The 20,268-nt window shown below is 34.5% G+C and overlaps 2 protein-coding genes across 2 annotated transcripts; one reads left to right on the top strand and one right to left on the bottom strand.

The window, feature by feature from the left end:
- Nucleotides 1-2,626: 2,626 nt before the first annotated feature.
- LOC110448595 (graves disease carrier protein-like) lies at nt 2,627-13,006 on the bottom strand. Its single transcript, XM_021494927.1, has 8 exons — nt 12,691-13,006; nt 10,512-10,604; nt 9,958-10,091; nt 9,437-9,503; nt 9,036-9,224; nt 7,502-7,664; nt 6,981-7,052; nt 2,627-6,222 (listed from the first exon to the last, which is right to left on the bottom strand). Exons 1-8 carry the CDS (start codon nt 12,749-12,751, stop codon nt 6,057-6,059), a joined length of 945 nt encoding a protein of 314 aa, XP_021350602.1. The 5' UTR covers nt 12,752-13,006; the 3' UTR covers nt 2,627-6,056.
- A 194-nt stretch (nt 13,007-13,200) lies between these two features.
- On the top strand, nt 13,201-19,977 carry LOC110448594. Its single transcript, XM_021494925.1, has 4 exons — nt 13,201-13,316; nt 17,009-17,514; nt 18,129-18,194; nt 18,610-19,977. Exons 1-4 carry the CDS (start codon nt 13,214-13,216, stop codon nt 18,787-18,789), a joined length of 855 nt encoding a protein of 284 aa, XP_021350600.1. The 5' UTR covers nt 13,201-13,213; the 3' UTR covers nt 18,790-19,977.
- Nucleotides 19,978-20,268: the final 291 nt, after the last annotated feature.

Below are 20,268 nucleotides of genomic sequence, written 5' to 3'. Positions count from 1 at the left end.
GCGATATTACAAGGATTTTTGAATGCACATTAAACAGGTAAACTTGTATAGATTTGTCTTTGTAACAGTGTAGACATTGGACAAACAGGTAAGTAAAATTTTCAAGAAGCACAAGACGTTTAGATTATATTGTAGATTAAATATAAGTAATACATTCAAGAGGGTTTCTAGAACATTAATGATCAATTTGACGAACATTAGATCCTGATTTGCTACAATATTAGGCATAGTAACTCTCGCATTGAAATAAATTATGATCTGGTTTTAATCAAAATGATTTATTATAGAAGTTAGTTTTAGTAGTCTTGCAATGGGAATTAATCAAATACTTGACATTTTACAGCATAAACAATTAAAATATATTAATTTATATTAAATACACAGCAAGATATTAAACAATATATTATCAACCGGATTTTCGTGACTCACAGCCTTCAAATATATCCACAAGACATTCACTAGGCCTGTACGTATCACATCGGTTTGATTATTTAAAGCATGTTAAAGCACATATTTCGTAAGAGACCAGACCCTCTACACACCAATTTCTCTGTATAGTCACTGTTGAACCTCATGAGGGTGCTGCCTCTATTAACGATGTTTGGACTTTGAAATTAACTTGCATATACATCTAAATTGAAAAGAACATGATATTCCTTAGCCAACTAAAGGTACCATAATGGTCAGAATGGTAAACTTGATATTACATTGATTTTTTTTTAATTTCAACGAACATATCTTTAATACTGACATCATTTGTTACTTCCTTTGAATATAATTCATAAATTGATTTAGTGCTTTGTTATAAGTTCTGTGATAGGTTATAGTAGCACATGTAACACCCCCACCCCCACCCCCAAAAAGGCTGTTAATATTAGACTTCTTTTAAGATTTTCCAAATCCCCATTTTTCAAGATCACTGTCATTTGATTTGTCTTCCATTACATAAACCAAACTCTCCGTGAACAAAGTTGCAAGATCTATTGTTTATTATCTTTTTATCATCTTCGTCTTCTCTATGGCTGCTCATGTGGTGTGAAAGTAAAATCCCCGCCCCTTCGCCCCACCACTTCAAACTTGCATGAACATTGGACAAATCCAGATTCAATCCCTGTATTCGGTCATAAAAAAAACATCCATTTTTAAAAATATTAAAAAATTTGGAAATTCTTTAAAATCTATTTTTTAATGTTAAATGTTTTGTTGGTGTTACATTAAAATAAAAGCTTTTTTTAATTTGCAAAGTGTGCCGTGTTATAACATTATTGTGCAACAATTTTAGATATAAGGACAGCTGTATAAAAGAGCAGTTACAGGGTAACTTGATATATATGCCCAAAACACTATACATTTACCCTGAGTTCTACTTCTGGCAAATACCCACCTTAAACGCATTCACCCCTGAAAATAATAATGAACTATTCCAACATGTGAACTGAGGAGTTAAAATGTGTCTTCAGGAGTGAATGAGTTAAAGACTGCATTTACCATACATAGTAACTGAACATTTAATGGTATATGTAAAAAAAAAAAATGTTAAAAATATATATCAATTATAAAAACAAAGTGAATTTGTAAAGTACCGGTATGTCCGATTAGATAACTTTTATGCCTGAAAGTTGATTAAAAATCTTGTGATAGATGGTTGGATTATAATAACATGTGAACAACATATATTTAATACTGACATCATTTGTTACTTCCTTTGAATGTAATTCATAAATTGATTTAGTGCTTTGTTATAAGTTCTGTGATAGGTTATATTAGCACATGTAACACCCCCACCCCCACCCCCAAAAAGGCTGTTAATATTAGACTTCTTTTAAGATTNTAGAAATAAAACTTTGAAATTAAATCTTAGAAGACTCTCTGATAGATCAACAATACATGAATTTATCATAGTGGCATGACACCAAGGTTTATAAACATAGTAGTGTCACAGTGTGTAGGACAAGGTAGTACAGGTAATTGAATGTGAGGGGCATGTGACTGCATGTAGTGACTCGTGTGTCACAAGTTTTAGTGGAAAAATAAAGTGGAAGCAGTTGCCATTCCAGTCTTGGCGGTCCAGGCAAGCACACCAAATTATTTCAATTTGAATGCTTAGTAATAGACACTTGTCTTTGATTCCCTTGTAATTACAGGTTATAGTACAAATCAAGACCAGTCTACTTCCACTGAAGATATATACACTTTGGATGGATACCTGCTCGTCTATAGAATTGTATTTTTATACAATAAAGCAAAGAGACCATACAATGGTGTTGACTTTATATGATAAATATTGTATATATAATATTAACACCTGAATCATAAAGAGAAAAATGTAAGCAAGCATGTAGGATACTACAGAGATTTTTTAAAGAAAAATCTTTCAAGGGAGACTACTTTAAATTAACTGGCCAGTTTTATGTACCACAGTTCAAATGGTTGGGAGGATACGAACAAGAGATAGTTCTTTAAAGTGGTCTATATTTTTTTTCACAAGCCTTGACTTTCACGGCCCTCATTTTTGTTGTAAATATTGTACATTTTATGTCGACCACATGTGAGACGAGTCATTGACTCAATGTGTTATCGAATTTAAATAAAGTCTATTATTATTATTATTATTATTTATTATTTAACATTTTTCAGTGCACTTTGCTTTACCCAAAAGATGGTACTTTGAATTTTAATAATTACGACCAATTAGAGGCTGCTGTATATCATGCAAAAACAGTCATTTCTTGGCCAATCAAAACCTGCTATATATCTTGGTATTGTATCATACATGTGTAATGAACACCTTACTGTTTACCGGGAAATTTTCACTGCAGTTTGACTTTTGCCTTGGTCGCCCTCGGTCATGTTGGCGAATTTATCATTACAGCGAATATAATCAAACAATATAATATACACAGCAATTAAATGTGAATGGTGAATTTAACACTGGGCGAAAATTGATTTCATGGGCAAAGGTTGAACATATCACAACAAAATCTGTCCCTACAAAATGGAACATGTATAGTACAAGAGCTGAATATGGTTTAAATTACAAAAAACTGCCATTTTTTTCTTGCTTTAATGTGTGTGTTACCAACAATGAATTTTAAAGATGGGCATTAAAATTGGAGGTGCATGTAGGTGTAGAACCTATTTCCGAATTGAGGGGCAGTTAGCTTAAAAATAAATTTGCCAATTAAAACAGTAAGCAATTCAAGGCCTACCACACACAGCTTTACATATATATGTAAAATAATAAAACAAATTCAACATTGTTAATAATGCAACTATAATATATATAAAGCAAAATTGTTAAAAATCAAACAAAAATTCATTGACAAACTAAATACATATGGGGTTAGGAATGTTTTACAGTGACATTCCATATATATTAATAACGCTATCACTCACAAAATCATTCAACACTACAATCGTTTTTTAAAAACACTTCAATAAAATATACCGTACTTTAAACACATTTATATGTATCCAACCTTACATTTTAACACTCCTATTTTTGACATTATATTATATTAGTTATAGGTCATGAATTTAAATTCATCCATCGACCCTTGTTAGAACAACTTCAATGCTAAGCGAAAGTTTTACACTGCATCAGTTACATTTTATGATTTCCACTTCAGATATGCTAGAGTATTCGCCATTATATTGACGATAAAACTACCTTTCCAAGAGAATAACTTTTAACTTTCGTTTTTCATTTTGCTACTATTCATTTGAAATTCCTGGATAGCAACATTGGTAATGTATTGGATTGGTGGTGGATTGGTGGATTGGTGGTGGATAGGTCCTAATTTCGACCCCATGGAATTCCTGTTTTTCATATTCGTTCATTTCTGGTTCCAATTCTTTGAACTGCATCACAAAGTTATGTTTCATAAACTATGGAATACACCTGTAGAAAATAAGCACGACGCGATGCCTATAGATTAGCGTCCGGAAGGCTGGCCAATTCAATAAACATACATAATCATGCCAATAAGCCCAATCATTAATCTGATAGCAATCTTGACCTTAATTCATCTGATGTATTCAATTATGACTATTAATTACATACACAAATTATCACTACTCATTAGATCTATCAAAAATTTATAAATGTATTTTGTATGGAAGTTTTTTACAAGATAACAAAATTGGTCATTCACCCTCCATGTGAACTAAAGCAAAATATAACAACACATCCACCACAGTCACACTGGTACTAAAATCACTGGAGTATATAAAATGTTTGCACAGATTAAAAGTGTCTGGCGCTAAAGAGATTTAGTGCATAATGACCCATAGACTGCTTTCAATCTCTTTTTCTGTGTTGTATCATTAATGTCCTTATTGACAATATTCCAATGAAGCAGTGTTTGTCAGGACACTTTCCTTTCCCACTAAAAGTCATGGGAAACACATTTTTAGGCCAAATATTAAGAATAAAATTTAAAAACAAAAAAAATACAAAAAAAATATAACAAGTATCTAATAAAATTACATACTCTTAAACAGCTTTATGGTACTCGCCCAAATGTTTCTGACTATGACCCGATCTTTGTAAAGCTATGGTAGTAATCATACAAACATGGTTGAATGGCAATATGTCTGGATAATGAAATCATCAAAATACTGTCAAAATTGGTATTTGATTTCAAACATTTTGCAATGATGGAATAGATTTGAACTGTCCTCATTAACAAAATGAAAAACAACATACATGGTTGCTGTGGTATGGGTAATTTTGAATTATTTAAGGTAGAGAATCTTAGTGCCTTGTGCTGTACCTATTTAAGGCAGAGAATCTTAGTGCCTTGTGCTGTACCTCCAATGAAGAAGAGTTTCAATTTGTTTCATTTTTATTACTTGGTTTTACTTTTAAGTAGCAAAGGGATACCTTAACTGACTTAACTCTTTCACCCCTAAAATTTCATTATGAACTATTCCAACCTTTGAATTGATGGAGTTCAAAATGTGTCTTCAGGGGTGAATGAGAGATTTCTTGGTCGATAGTACCGTGGATACCACTACAGAGTTCACACTGGTAGCGAGTAAAAATCCAGGAATAAGTGCAAACAAACTTATTCCTGAATATTAACATCTGATAGCATCTGCTTAATTTTTAACTCAAGTATTCGAGAATATCAACCTACGGGCATAATTCATGCAATAAAGTGAATAACAATACTGAGGAATATTGCAGATCACACAAAATCCAAGAACTGGTCAATTAAAAAAATGTTTAAAAACTTTGATAACTGTTGTGATAGTAAAAATTGGATTTCTTTGAATGATTCTTTTCATAAATCGCTGGTCCATGTACATCAATCAAGCTTCATGGCATTCTAACCAATTTCAAAATTTGAAACTGATTTTTTCCCCACAAAAATCCTATTTGAAATTTATTCTATAGCCCTTACGAGCCGGACTGGCAAAACCAGTAAGCCAGTAATGAGTCTTCCACTTGTAAACCTGTTTAAAGCTGGTCAATGTTGAGATAACTCCTAGTTAATACAACTGGGATCAGGCCCAAGTTTCAGGAATGTTCCTTAACTTCAAAATATTCTTAAATTGAGTTGAGCTATTAGAAAGCATTTCTGAAGTCAGGGGAAAATCTTGAGTTCGGTGAATTTCCTTAAGTCAAGATTTTCTTTCCAATAGAAAAACTTCAAGAACATTTGTGAAACTTGGTTCTGTTGAAAGAATGCCAAATTTTGTATGAGACAAGATTACATACAAAAGACATATCTGTAAGTAGATGCTGAATAAGTTTTGGTCTGAATGCTGTTTCGAAGAAAATCCCCCATAAAACACATAGTATCAAAATATACTGACATACTAACCGCAGTCTGGTACATCACACATTGCACAAATTACGCTATCACAAAGAGAAAATTGGTCTACATTTACGTGGACCAAAAGCAAACTGCATTATGTACCTCATTTCTCAAGTCAAGTAAAACTTTAACTATAAAATTCACAAAGTAAAATGAGTTCTTAAGACACACAACTAGAACTAGCAGCTATCCTAACAAATACAAATATGGAAAATGAATACTGTCTTCTCGTCAAGAACTTGTGTCCAGCCCAAACATCTCTTTCAATATTTCGTTCATCGTGAAGGACACTGCATACATTGGTGCACCTCTCAAATAGTTTATGCTCATTCCACGGTATAGTCCCCGAGGCACACCGTCTTCCTTGTATATCATAATGAGTATCTGGTACCACCTCCTGTCAAAATATATAGACGGAACAAGTCCACTTTCAGACATTCACAATAATAGTAGGGCCGCATTTGTTTATTGCGATCCAAACAGTTGGACCGGTTGGACCAGAGTTGTTTGTTTATGAAATAAGGTCAGACCTAGTAATCTGATGCTGCTTTCAGGTGAGCCTTGATAAAGCCTTGTAAGGCCTGCATAAACATTTGCAGGTCCGCCAGTATTTATTCCCGTAAATTTTACATTTTAAAATAGACAAACTGGTTGAACCAAATATGGAATAAGGGCCTGGGATTAATTCCATATACAGGCATTCTCAGTAATAGGTGGGAAAAGACGCTACTTATACTGCAAACAAACTGATAGAAAGGGTAGAAATTTCATTTTAGTACTCATTTTATTTAAGGGATCCCTGAAAGTCAGTTTGTCCTTATTATTGTTTAATTAAACTGTTAAAATCTTATGCCAATTCGTAAAGTACGCTGTAGTTATTTCTGAGGAAGGAGTGTTCAATTATGGGTAAATATGACATGTTGATTATAACTTAAAACTTCGGCCTTCGACACAGATAAACCAGGGTTCAAGGCTCCAAGAATGTTGTAGTATGAATTTGTTTATGCCCTACAACCCCCAAAATCCTGTTGGATTATAAAATGGTCTGGGGTGGGAAATACAGTGTTTGTGCTGTGATATTTAAGTTAACTAAGAACTTTCTAACCCAATTTACTTGTAGTCATTAAATAGGTTTGATAACAGTTTTAGGTTTACCTCCGATACTTGTCGGAATCTGGTAGCATTCTTGCCAATTGGACTCTTCTTCTAACGACATCCAGCGGATACCTATAGTAGGGTTAGAACATGTGTGAAATATCGTTTTGTCTATTGAGGACATTTAAGTACAGCAATATTTGCATCATGTTACTTTCCAAAATGTAATGAATAGACAATTGTATGGTTTTTCAAAGGAATATATATCGTACCATATATATTCCACTTGCATGGCAGAATGTCGTTATTTATAAAGAGTGCGAAGCATGAGTGAAAATATTGATAGATTTTGTCATACAAGGTTTCACTGTATGGTATTAATACTTATGTGACTTTTTTTTAAAGTTTTCTTAATTAAGGAGGTAAAGAATTTTAGAAACATCTTGAGACTGAAATACTCACCAGGTATATCTTCTGGAAATCATCTAAATAGAAAATTTGATCAAAATTATGGGAACACCTTATTTTGTGTTTCTGTTTGTGTTTTTTTATCCATCACATGTCACATGTACTGTACTTACGCCAAAGTTTGTCCCATAGCTCCGGCAATTCCTCCAAAAACAACTTTGGCTGGCATAATTAACACAAGCTTGTCAGGATTTGTGGAACTAGGGCGGGCTACATAGTCAGGGAAATTCTTTAAGCTTAAATCTTTTAATGTCTCAAAACTGTAGAAAGAAGTTCCTGAAAGAAACATATAACATGTGTATGCATCTCAATAAAAATAGTTAACAGCATCACAGAAGTGAAATGTTTGAGAATGACTTGTGCAGATTACACAGGTTTTTATTTACATAATAAATGTATACAGAGTATACCTACAGATCGAGGTCTGGTCTATACAGGAGTTAAGATAATTCAGGGGTCCGCTATAGACTGGTTACATCATTATATCCTACCATTGTGTAAAAAAGGAATTTTGATAAAGAATGTGACCAATGAAAGAACAGTGTAGTCACTGCAATAAGTAAATTTCACCAAAAAAAAACCACTGAATAGACAATGTGATTATTCTAAAATATACATTGTGATTATTCTACAAGAGATTCAAGAGGGATCTTGGCACCCACCATTGTACCATCTTCAGTAGTTCTTTGTCAGTTCGATCTTTTCTCTTCTTTTCTCTTATCTGTTTGATCAATTTGCCTGTCTGCCATCTTAATCAATCCTTTTATCAATCTCAAAAGTTAACATACACAACTCAGGACCAAGGGGAACCTACATATCAAGTTTGAGAAAATTTCCTCCAGTAAATTCTGAGAAATTGTGATAACAAACTTAAACTGTAACAAGATGGCCGACCAATATGATTTGATATGCATAACCAAGAACAAGAGGAACCCTATGTGAAATTTGAGAAAGATCCCTCCAATACTTTTTGAGCAATAGGGCTATAAAACATTTACTCCAAAATTCAATATGACCACCTGCTAGCCATCTTGATTTTCCAAATCATCCCCAAAATTCGAAATGCAGAACGACAAACCGTTGGGAACCTTCATGTGAAGTGTGAGAAAGACCCCTCCTGAACATTCTGAGAAATAACGATAACAAACTTTCATTCTCAAATTCAAGATGGCTGGCTGGCGGCCATCTTGGATTTGCGATCAGTCTCATAATATGATATGCACAACTAGGGATCATGGGGAAGCTTCATGTAGGATTTGAGAAAGATCCCTCTAGCACATTCTGAAAAATAGTGCTAACAAACTTTAACTTTCAAATTAAAGATGGCTGCCTGTCTGCCATTTTGGTTTTGCGATCAGTCCCAAAAAACGATATGCATAACTACGGATCATGGGGAATCTTCATGTGAAAATTGAGGGAGATCCCTCCAGTTCTTTATGAGGAATAGCGCTAAAAGAACTGTTTTAGGAAGGACGGAATGACGGACGGAATGACGGATGGACAACGGACGCAGGGTTTGAATAGCTCACCATCTTTCCATATACATTGTAAACCCAAGTGAGATCACTATTGGTTAATTTATACCCATTGAATGCTTTTAAAAGAGAATTCAATCAAATTAATGTTTACAGTATTCGCTGAACGTACCAGCATAGGGCACCATGCCAAGTAATGAGGGCACAATGCCACGATACAGGGCCCGGACTCCGCCCTCTTGAGATGTTATTGACCGGAGGGCATCCACTAAACCTGTGTAGATATGCTCCCCAGACACTTGGAATGCTAGTCTAGCCCGCACAAAGTCCAATGGATACGTGAACAGTACTGCTGTTGGACCTGAAACAAAGAACTGGTTCAAAAGGCCTGCACTGACCACAACAGAGTATCATTACAACTGGCTCATAGATATAGCGTTGAGGAATTTGTTTTTGCTGAATGTATAAGAGGCTTGAGAAAAGGAACACCTTAGCATACCTTTTTAAATTCAACAGTATAATTTCGTTTTCATTAATCAAGATAATCTATCTATACATGTTCATGGTACATACCTGCCACAGCGCCAGCTGTCAATCGTATTAGATGGATGTGGTCATCCCCATATAGATTTCTCAGTCCCTGTGGTGACAAATAAATAATTATGCATATGAATTTGAATTCATATCATATTTACTTAGTGTGGATGGTTCAAATCAGAGAGAAAGAGAAAGGTATACAAACTATATTACCCACTATTAAAATTCTATTTATAAATTGTAATATGACAAATCAAAGGATTTAAAATTATAGTAGTCTAAAATAATGTTGCATAAAAAGCTTATTACATACAGGAATTCTGTAAATTACTTAACCCATTCACCCCAAGGTAACTTTAGTAGACTCTACTATACATTCATCTGGAATAGTCAATTGTTTTCAACAGTGGTGAAAGGGTTAAAATGCTTGAATACATAATCACTGATTACGTTGATGTCATTTTGCTCAAAAATAAAGTGGTTTTTTTTTTATAAAGTGCCTGCTGAAGTTATTTATGCTTTTTAAATATAGATTATTATCATATTAAACACTGTACCTTGTAGAAGATATCAAATGAAGTGAATTGTATAGCAGCATATGGAAACACCCTGAGCATGTGAACGCCATTCCCCTTGTACAAGCTGAAAAAGCCTTCTTTGTTCTTGACTTGTCGTAATGATGAAACTACACCTAAAAAGCACATTATCACGGTATAAGATTACTCTTTTATGAAAATTAGTAATCCTTAACTGTTATCAAAACAGAAATTTACAAGTATGCAATATCCATGATGAAATACGTTAGAATTAGTAGTGAAAAAGTTCACTATAGGATATGACAAACTCCTTGCAGAAAAAGGGGGAAATCATTTTGGTAAGCCAGTTAACATTCTTGGAGCACATTCAAATTACCAAGATATTCTTCCTAACATATTAATTTTCATTGACATGTCTTTTTGACTTCCATTTTGACCCTCCTAATTCAAATGAAAATATTATTTGACTTCTGAAATTGCTAAATGCCAAGCATTGTCAGAAACAAGCACTTAGATCACGCTCATACTTTGTTTTTATTTACTGCAGCTCAAATAAACTGAAATGAATTGTTTACCTAAATGTTTGTAATGGTGATTATGACCCTGCAGCAGGATTTTAATTCTATCCAGAGGAGCAACTGCAGTTTTAGCACAGCAACCTGCAGCACCTGAAACAATGTAAGCAAAGACTGCAAATCACTGGTATCTTGACTCATCTATAATAAATTAGTGTTGTGCAAGCAACAAATTATTGAGGCATGTGAATGATCTGTGTCGTCCAACACAATATTCCATACCCGGATCCATTGTTGTTGACTTGTGTAAAAAAATCATTACATTGCTAAAATATCTGGATTCAGTATCTATAACCAATAGTCCACTACAGTTTTAAACTCTGTGGTGTTGAATCAATACCTTGTTTAAGTGTTCTCATTGATTAAAACACAAATTATTACATTACACGTAATTGATGCTGTATATATATAATTGTAAAGAATGCTCTCACAAGCACAACTGTAAGACTCATTGACAAGGTCTTTCAAGAAGACTCTGTGTTAGGTGCTTTCCATGGTGTCAGGTCGTTTCGGTAACAAGTCGTTTCGGTAACAAGACGGAAGTCGTTTCGGGACCTTTTTCCGGGTCGTTTCGGGAGTGTCAAAAGTCGTTTCGGGACATCTCAATTATTTTCTACTGTTTGTTTAGCACACGTGTTAATGTTTGTTTTGTTTACTTTTTAATCGAGTAGTTTTCAAAATTTCAGCAAAACAAACAGTAACGAGCTCTTTGATTTCATAACTTTAACAAAAAAAACGTTTGGAGATGCTCCGAGTACCTCAGTGAGGAGATCACTGTTTTCATAGTTTCAACAATGAGGGTTACAAAAACACACCCTACATTGTAAAATTTGATACTTTTTATATGCAGAATTTACTGTCAAATTAAAAAAAATGTTTGGAGATGCTCCGAGTACCTCAGTGAGGAGATCACTGTAATCATGGTATCAACAATGAGAGTTACAAAAACACACCGTACTAGTCTACATTGTAAAATTTGATACTTTTTATATGCAGAATTTACTGTCAAATTAGTACTTCTGTAAAAAGGGAAACTTGATCTAGTTGGCCACATTAAATAGGGAAAAGAGTAAAACGAAAACATGTTATCACGATATCAAACAAGGAACCTTAAATAACCAATGAAATTAGGTAAAAATAATTGATTGATTAATTGATTTGTTTGTTTGTTTGTTTGTTTGATTTTGTTTAACGTCCTATTAACAGCTAAGGTCATTTAAGGACGGCCTCCCCTGTGTGCAAGATGCATGCGTGTAGTGTTAGTGTGTGTATTTTGGGAGGCTGCGATATGTTCGTGTTTGTCTCCTTGTGATAGCGCGGAACTGATGCCGACTTTATAGTGCTACCTCACTGAAACATACTGCCGAAATTGATATTGACCGCGCGTTCGGTTCGGTACTTGGTGTTCGTTCCTCTCTAATTAATAATGGGATTAGTTTAATCAAATTAACAACATGTTGTCAATCGGGTTAATGTTGGCAAGTACCCCCTCAAGCAATCTAAGCGTGGCGCTAATTGGCAAAACTAAATCATAAGCATGGGTAGGTCGAAGCCGCCATATGCGTACTCTTGTGTACACATAAATCGTGACGTCATTGCTGAAAGGCTACAACGAAAGCTGTGTTTACACAGATTTTTACGAAACGGGAAAGAGAAATGTAACTTGTAACATTCATTTATATTTTGATTATATTTTTTATATGTCCCGAAACGACTTGAGTAAGTCACTTGTTACCGAAACCACTTGTTACCGAAACGACTAGCATTCCTTTCCATGAAGGTTGAATGGTGAAAGGGCCTGGTAAGTTGTAAGAACTTGTGCCCATTCGACTATTCAGTGTCAATAACATATGTTTGAATGAATGGTGAAAATTTTAATGACTTGGCTAATCCTTTAACTCAATATATTGGTTGTGCATTGGCTTGAGTAATCTGTGTTCCCATATTTGACTTCTATAAAGGGTACACGGAAAAATAAAGGTATCGCTTATATTCTTAACCAGCTTTAATACAGAGAAAAGAAATATTTGCATAATTCAGATGGTATCGGTTGTCAATTCAGTATGGTGAGTTCGCTAGTCTCACACATGTTATTGTCATTAGTAAGTATGGAAGGAATGGTTATTATAAAACGATTTTACAAATATGGGTATAACAAATTGTTCAACATAAAGCATACCTCCGGCTAGAAGCTTCTTCGCTAAATGACTGAACGACTGGGGTTGGATGGCATCGGGCATGCTTACACCTAATTCCTGTAGGAATACACCTTTTCCAAGAAAGTTGTCAATGCTTGTGATCAATCGAAATTTCGAAGTTCTTCATCTTTGAACAATAAATCTTCCTGAAACTAGAATTTAAGAACAGCGTATAATGTCGAATCCATCAGCCATATTAAAGGTTCTTCTATTTTCTTGTTTGGTGATTGGCATTACATTATCCCCGAAAGAGTTTGACAGATATGTTGACAGCGAGATTACAAAATGAAAGTATGGCGAAAGTTGACAGGCAAAATATTGGACGCATTTTCGGAAAATTGGATTTCCTTTCACGAAAAAAATCGGGAAAAGAAAGAACTTTCATGCATATATGTATACTCAAAACAATTTCAATTATATGTTTACTAGTTTAACTGATCACATGGAAATCGTTAGAAAATGTAATCGAAATAATGCGAAACTAAATGACATATATGATTCAAAATGGCGGATCTCGAAGCAAGAAGAGAAGCACGAAGTAGAAAAATATTACAGAATCGCGAAAAACGCATGAATATCTTATACGGGCTAACAGAAACGAACACAGGTGTGCTGAAACTATTAACTTTTAAATGATGTACAATAAAGAAATCGTTCATGATTTCCAACAACATTTGATACTGTACTGTTCATGGAAAATGAAATGCACAGGTCACAAAATAGATTATATTTTGACCGAAACTAAGGTGTTCAGAGTAATTTGACATATTTTGGTGGTTGGGGTCGACTTTTGGTAAAAATGACACCCCAATGATCAAATGTACGATTACGAGAAGGGCGGAAAGCTCTCGATGTCGGAATGTCAACCACACCAACCTTTCTTGCATCAAATTAATATATATTAATGAGGTTGCTATACTCTCTCATCACACTTTTCTTTCTTTCCTCTCTCTCTCCCTTATGCATGCACCAGTCCGCACTTTATCATTTCTATTTCGGTAACCACACAATACCTTTTAAGGAGTTTCCACCCTTCGTAATACACATGTTTTTCTTGTCGTATTTTTTTGTCGTCATTTCCGTATTGCGTATCGGGCATTCCATTACCGTAGTGTAAATTATAGTAACACCGGGTAAACAATAGTACACGTGCGTGACATGATATGTCAACACCCGATATCTAGACTTAACTTGGAAATGTGTTACCACACGTACTTCAGAAATAAACCTTATGATACAAAGACATTAATTAACTCACGGGAAAACACTGACATACGATCAGACGACTTCAAGAAGGTCGTATATGAGGCACCTGGAATGCAGACTGATGTGTTTTGTTTACCGACCTCACCTGTACGTATCACGTGCTAACAGTAGTTCAAAAGCTCTTGGTCGCTACGACTTTTGTTGTCGAGCGAGTTACGCTCTGTCAGATAAATCGGTTCACAAATGCAATTACAATAACTCTGTGAAAATAGTGGTTTGTAAAATATCAAGATCCCTATAAAATGCAAGTGCATGTGCGTGCACGTAATAACGGCATACCATGCGATAGCCTATGGTTACATATGTACCTGACATGTTAATATACCATGCGTAAGCAGGCTATGGAATGATGTCCAAAGTGTACATGATTGAGAGTAATTTTGTTCCATAAAAGAACAGTAAATTGACAAATAAATATAGTAATTTAATTTATTTCCGTCGTTTTTGGTATATTAAATAAAATAAGTGTCATTGTATAAATTCTTTCCCTCTGCAAAAAGTTCCGATTTTTTTCAAGGTAGACAACTCTCATCAGTATCAAAATAATTTTAAAATGTAAAATAAATTAATTATAAAGACTTTGTGTGTATTTGGTTCAATTTTTCACTCTTTTTGTTTGTAACTATGTGTCCTGTTTGATTTAGGCTTGTATTTAGTACTTTTATCCATATAGTTTCAATAAAAAACGCTTTTTGTAACATGTTGTAGATATTTTATGATAAATAAAATATTTGTAGGGTTGTTTAGCAATGTTTCTTTTCATTATTTTATTGTTGTAATAGTTTTGAACAATGCCACACGCTCAAAAAATGTGAAAGTGTTGAATTTGACAAATATTCAATTTTTCAGTATTTTTTACAAATAAATCCCCAGTTTATCGGAATGCTTAGATTTTCATAAAATCATCTCTACATAGTGACATAACCATCATGTGAAACTTTCATTGAATTCTGATGGCTAATTGCGAAAGGGTGGAGCCTCCTTAACATGCACAGACGCGCACGCTGCACATAATACTCGAAAGAGGGTGTTGCAGAATATCTAGATAGATATAGATAGATAGGTTGTGGTGTGATAGGAATGAAGCAGTATTTTTTTTGCTAAACCAAACAACACTGCATGTTTCGGCACAAGGCCAACATCAATCTCATTAAAATACAAAAAGTGGCACAATGACTGGGAACAACTTTGAAACTCTGAAATGGCGTGTGATTTTGGAGGAAATGGAGAACATGTCCACAGGAGGAGAATACATTTTACGTGCAAATTGGAGGTTTTTGAAAGAAAAATTATCTGTCCAATATCGAGAGTTTTCACCCTAAACCCCTAAAACAAGTAAAATTACTCTGAACACCTTAGTTTCGGTCCAAATATAGCTGTTACAAATTCTCCGGTCCCTGTGGTTGGGGCAATATGAATCACATTTGGGCCCAGGGGTGTTATGGTTTTGGGGTAAATAGCTATAGTCTGACACCCATTATGACTTACTTATAAATACTCTGTACATTGTTTGCAGTCATAGAAATAATACAATGAGCTACATTTGTACACTTTACAATTATTGCTCAGGTTCTGGGGGCAAAGCCCGAGGTTTGCTCATGTTCTGGGGGCGAAGCCCGAGGTTGACATAACATCTCAATGGTTGACAAATATTCATCTCCACCCAGAACAAGGACAACAAGCAAATTCAAGGAATTTATATCCCCTGCTTGCAGCACATAATGTAGGAAAACATTATTGAGGTTAGGTTTAAACATGCGAGTTTCACTGTGCTGTTGGGACATAATATAACGTTCAGCTTGAAACTTGAAGAAAAAAAGTCTTGCACCTCGTTAATTATCCATAAATATATTCACAAATCACATCGGTTGAAAGTGGTTATCTTACTTGGCTGAGCCCTTAAGGCATTGCACGGAAACGAAAACGCACAAACCCAAATTAATATCCCCTGTTTTGGTGAAAGCGGGGGATAATAATTGCTTTATTATACCCAAAGACCAGACTTATTCTGGAGTCAAAAAGGGGATCCTAGGTAAAGCACAGGAGTTTTCCCTCCCTTTTCAGATCATGTTCAACAATAGGAAGGTCCACTCTCCCAAGCCACTTTCTCTTGAAATTGTATGTTGCCGCGTTAAACAGATTTACACTAAGTTAAGTCATTGCTGTTATTGCCAATCCCCATTTTGCCATATATGTTTTTTATTCAAACTGTATTGGATACTGTAATTTGATGATTTGGGAGGTATCCCATCGTCTTTTTGAATGCCAGCATAAAATGTCTCGAGTCTCTGATCCAGTGTGTCATTGTCAAAGTTCTCAAACTATCTAGGCCGGCCTGTGGATGATAGGAAATTACTCTAAGAAATAGCCGCTCCAGCAATCACTCACATAGTGTTTTTGGAAGACTAACTTCATGGATAACAATATCAAGGCAAAAGTGGGGCTTTTATCTGTTTTAATGAGTTACTCTTATAAAGAGAAAATAAAATGTATGCTATATTAATATTTGCTCTGTAGTGATAGCATTTATTTTCATATACATGTGTATGTAGTGATGGCATTTATTTTCATATATATACGTGTATCTGTTTATGGCAGAGCGTGTTATTGTATGGCTTTGTAATCGTGACTGGCTGGCTGGGCATCAATATTTTGTTTGGGGCATGTCTTCCTTGCTATTTCATCTAGCCTTCATTCGCCATATGTGCTGTACTTGTGCATCTTCAGAAGGCAGAGTGTCCAAAACTGAAAAAAGGTAGAATGTCCCATTATATACAGAGTTGAGGCAAAAAGTTCTCCTTTATATGTTGATAAGTGCCAAAGTGTCCCAGATAAATGTGAAAATCTTCAATAGAACCACTGAAAAGAACAGATACTGAAATAATTTGATGTCCATGTAATCGAAATCTGTGCTATTATTGCATTGGTTAAAATTCATATATAGTATGAACAGGGGCTAGGTTGAAGAATGCGATTATGCATCATCAATTTTCACTTGTAAATATCAAATTTTCTTTTCAATTTTGTTTTCAGACAATGAAGTGACATCAACAACAACCAATGTTGCTAATAATTTGAAAGTATCGGAACCAGTGCAGGAAATAAATACAAACAATGATGTTACAGTCACTAAACACAAGAGAAATGAAGATGCCAATTCATCAGATGTACCTAGTAATAAAACCGGACAATCAGACCTAGAAACTTGCATCCTTGGCAACACGGTAAAAGTTGGAACAGAAGAAAATACTTCCACATCGTTTATGCAAGCTTCAGACAGGCTTCATTCTCCACAGTCCGATACAGACGGTGTACGTCACAGAGCTACAAGGAACACAGTAAAGATTCAACAAGCAGCACAACCAACAGACAAAGAATCCAGTAAAGGGCCATCATCTAAAGGGGGCTCCAAACCCAAGTCTTCTTCACAGCGATCACCTCAGCAACAGCTTAACCTTCTTAGGCTGGCCGGCTGCGTCTTCGTTGCAGTTCTGTCAAGGGTTGTACTACAATTGGGGATAGGTCTCCTTTATTTTCAGGTAAAATTATTTAGGTGTTTAGGTGTTCACTAAAATTAGCATTAATGTATTTCATGACATCAGTTTTAAAACATGTATAATTTCATATTAATTTGTGAGGATCGGGGTCAATAATAAATTTAAATACATCATTCCTATATAATATAGTATAGTTTGTGTATAGTATTGTTCAGATTTGATCATATCTACTCAGGTTGCTTGAATGTATATGTATATACACTTGCTGTACTAAGTCTTATGAAAAAGGGCTATTGTAACAACCTTAAAGCATATATAATTATTCATATAAAAAAACACCAGAAAAAGTAAAAATTCAAGTCATGCATCATTTCTTCTTTGAATACAACCCTTACCTTTATGACTCTTAAATTGTGCTCTGCTATTTAATACATTTAAAAATTTGAAACACTTCCATTTCTTGAAGAAATTGGAGACAGTTTATATTTTTTATCTTTGAAAAATATAGCAACCCTCCATAACATAACATGTTAAAGATGATTTTAAAAAACTGCTGGGATGCTCGATTGAAAAGAGGATACAACTCCTCGGGGATATAGTTAATTACCTTTCTGGATCAATGTTTGAATTAAAACCCTGTTTATCTTCTATTTCAGACTATTGTCCTACCATTTACAGTATTGCAAGGAGCAGTGTATTACTACAGGATCACGTTTGTTAAGGTAAAGTCCTTCGTAAAAGTTCAGTATACTGTACACATTTGAAGTTTCATACCTGGTACTGTTTCTGCCATGCCGTTAAGTAAAGTGAAGACAAGTTTAGTGCTCTGGCATGACATACACAGGCAGGGGGGTACAATTCCATATCTAGAATACTAGCCCATAGGTTGATTTTTGAAAAGTTCTCCCAATTTTCAAAGTTAATAATGAAACTTTCACCAGCCCCAATAAAGTGTGAATTCAAAATTTCCTTTAATTTTCAATGTTATAAAATTCTAGAGCAATGATTGTCCAATTTCAGCTTATAATATATGCATGTCAACATGAAGATTGTAATTGTATTTTAATGTCCAAGGTTTACACTTTTAGGTGTCTCCTTGAAATGTACTTAACATTGCTATTGTTTTTATGTTTCCAGGATATCGCCCACAAAGGGACAGCATTGTCTAGTGCCTTGATGTTGTGTGGTTTAAAACCTGAGTTGATTATCACCTACAACAAAATCATGGGCAACATAGCAGCGGTGTACGAGGACTTCTCAATCTACCTTTGTGCATTTTTCTGCAGCAATATGCTCATCACACAGGAGACATCATAACATTGTTTTATTTTGTAATAGAGATATTAACTTATATAAGATATGAACCTGCATGATGAGCTAAATGAATGAATAGTTATCATGGAAACTAAATAGAAATGATATTATATGTTAAATAGTCATCTGCATTTAAACATGTGTGAACTAAACCCTGTAGAATCCAGAAATCTTTGTAAACTCGACTTATAACTTGGTGGCTTTTCTTTGATGTGAAACCACTGGTTCGTCTACTTTTAAATGCATTACTGTCCAGGAGGAAGCATTGCAGAAATGCCATATGGAAGTCAAAGAACTGGTTATGATGGGGGTGTCAGAAAACAGTCATATGTTGATATTTATTATAACTTTTTAAGTGTGAGGGGCTAGTCAGGTCAAACACATGTGCATCTGTACTTTTTTCATACAAATACATGGCCTAGGTCTCAATGTATATTTTCCATTGTAAATTGAATCTGTGAAATATATTATCTTACTGTCGGTACGGGATTTTTTTTTATCTCCTATAGCCACTATAGGTTTTCACACTTTCGGACTTCTTGGATAAACCTGCTTGGAGTTGCTGAGCAATTTTGGTTACACACTAGTGGATAACACCCTGGATGTTATTTAACTGGTCAATCTTCTGATTATAAAATAAGAATGCTTTTCGAAATCATCTTTCATTGTGATGTCGTAGTTCATGGCAATTGAATTCCCTGACTGGAAAACAAGAATAATGTATTCCAAATAGAAACATATGGTTTTCTAGATATAATATAAATGAGCATTGTAGGAGAAAAAGGTCCCCATACTCTTGATGGTTGATCGTCATGTTTTTCTAAATTGAGTTCATTAATTTTCAAATTGTAAAAGACACTCAGTAAACCTCATATACAGTTTGAAATAACTCAAGTTGGATAAACTCGACAACCAACCCTCACTGGTTGGGAAACCTTTATGTACCAGTTTCACTGTACTAAAAACATTAATGTAACTATACAGGTTTAATGAGGTTTTTAAAATAGTTCGTTATCTTTATAATTTACGTGTATTTATTATGACAGAAGTGACCCTATGCCTAAAATTGCTTATGCTTGCATTTCTGCAATAGCTTATTTCAGTAACAGCATATCAAGAATTTCTGTAACTAGCTGAACACTTATTATCATTAACAAAATAAAAGGGTATTTTCTGTCAATGTCCATTTTGCATTGTTTTCTTTGTTTCTTTATTTTCTTTGTCAACTAAGAACAAAACTTTTTTTATGAATCAATATAAGGAAAAAGAGTAATGAATTCAGACATGTTTTAACTCATTCACCCCTGAAGACACTTTTGAACTCTTCCAATTCAAAGGTTGGGATAGTTCATTCTGAAATTTCTGGGGTGAATAAGTTAAAGCAGGAGAATATGAACATAAAGAAAATTATTTCCAACAGCGTTTTTATCAGCGAGGTCACCATCATCTCAAGCAAACATTGGCAGATTTACTGCGTCATCG

The sequence above is a fragment of the Mizuhopecten yessoensis genome, unplaced genomic scaffold (assembly GCF_002113885.1).
Source record: "Mizuhopecten yessoensis strain PY_sf001 unplaced genomic scaffold, ASM211388v2 scaffold4121, whole genome shotgun sequence".
NCBI classification, from domain to species: domain Eukaryota; kingdom Metazoa; phylum Mollusca; class Bivalvia; order Pectinida; family Pectinidae; genus Mizuhopecten; species Mizuhopecten yessoensis.
The sequence above is the reverse complement of the archived record's forward strand: the minus strand, read 5'-3'. Positions and strand labels throughout refer to the sequence as shown.

Coding starts and splice junctions, on each gene's coding strand:
- LOC110448595 (XM_021494927.1), bottom strand. CDS start 12,751: ATGCCCGATGCCATCCAACCCCAGTCGTTCAGTCATTTAGCGAAGAAG. Junction 10,092..10,511: donor TCACCATTACAAACATTTAG/GTAAACAATTCA, acceptor TGTGCTTTTTAG/GTGTAGTTTCATCATTACGA. Junction 7,665..9,035: donor TGGCATGGTGCCCTATGCTG/GTACGTTCAGCG, acceptor TGTTTCTTTCAG/GAACTTCTTTCTACAGTTTT.
- LOC110448594 (XM_021494925.1), top strand. CDS start 13,214: ATGGCGGATCTCGAAGCAAGAAGAGAAGCACGAAGTAGAAAAATATTA. Junction 17,515..18,128: donor TAGGTCTCCTTTATTTTCAG/GTAAAATTATTT, acceptor CTTCTATTTCAG/ACTATTGTCCTACCATTTAC. Junction 18,195..18,609: donor ACAGGATCACGTTTGTTAAG/GTAAAGTCCTTC, acceptor TTATGTTTCCAG/GATATCGCCCACAAAGGGAC.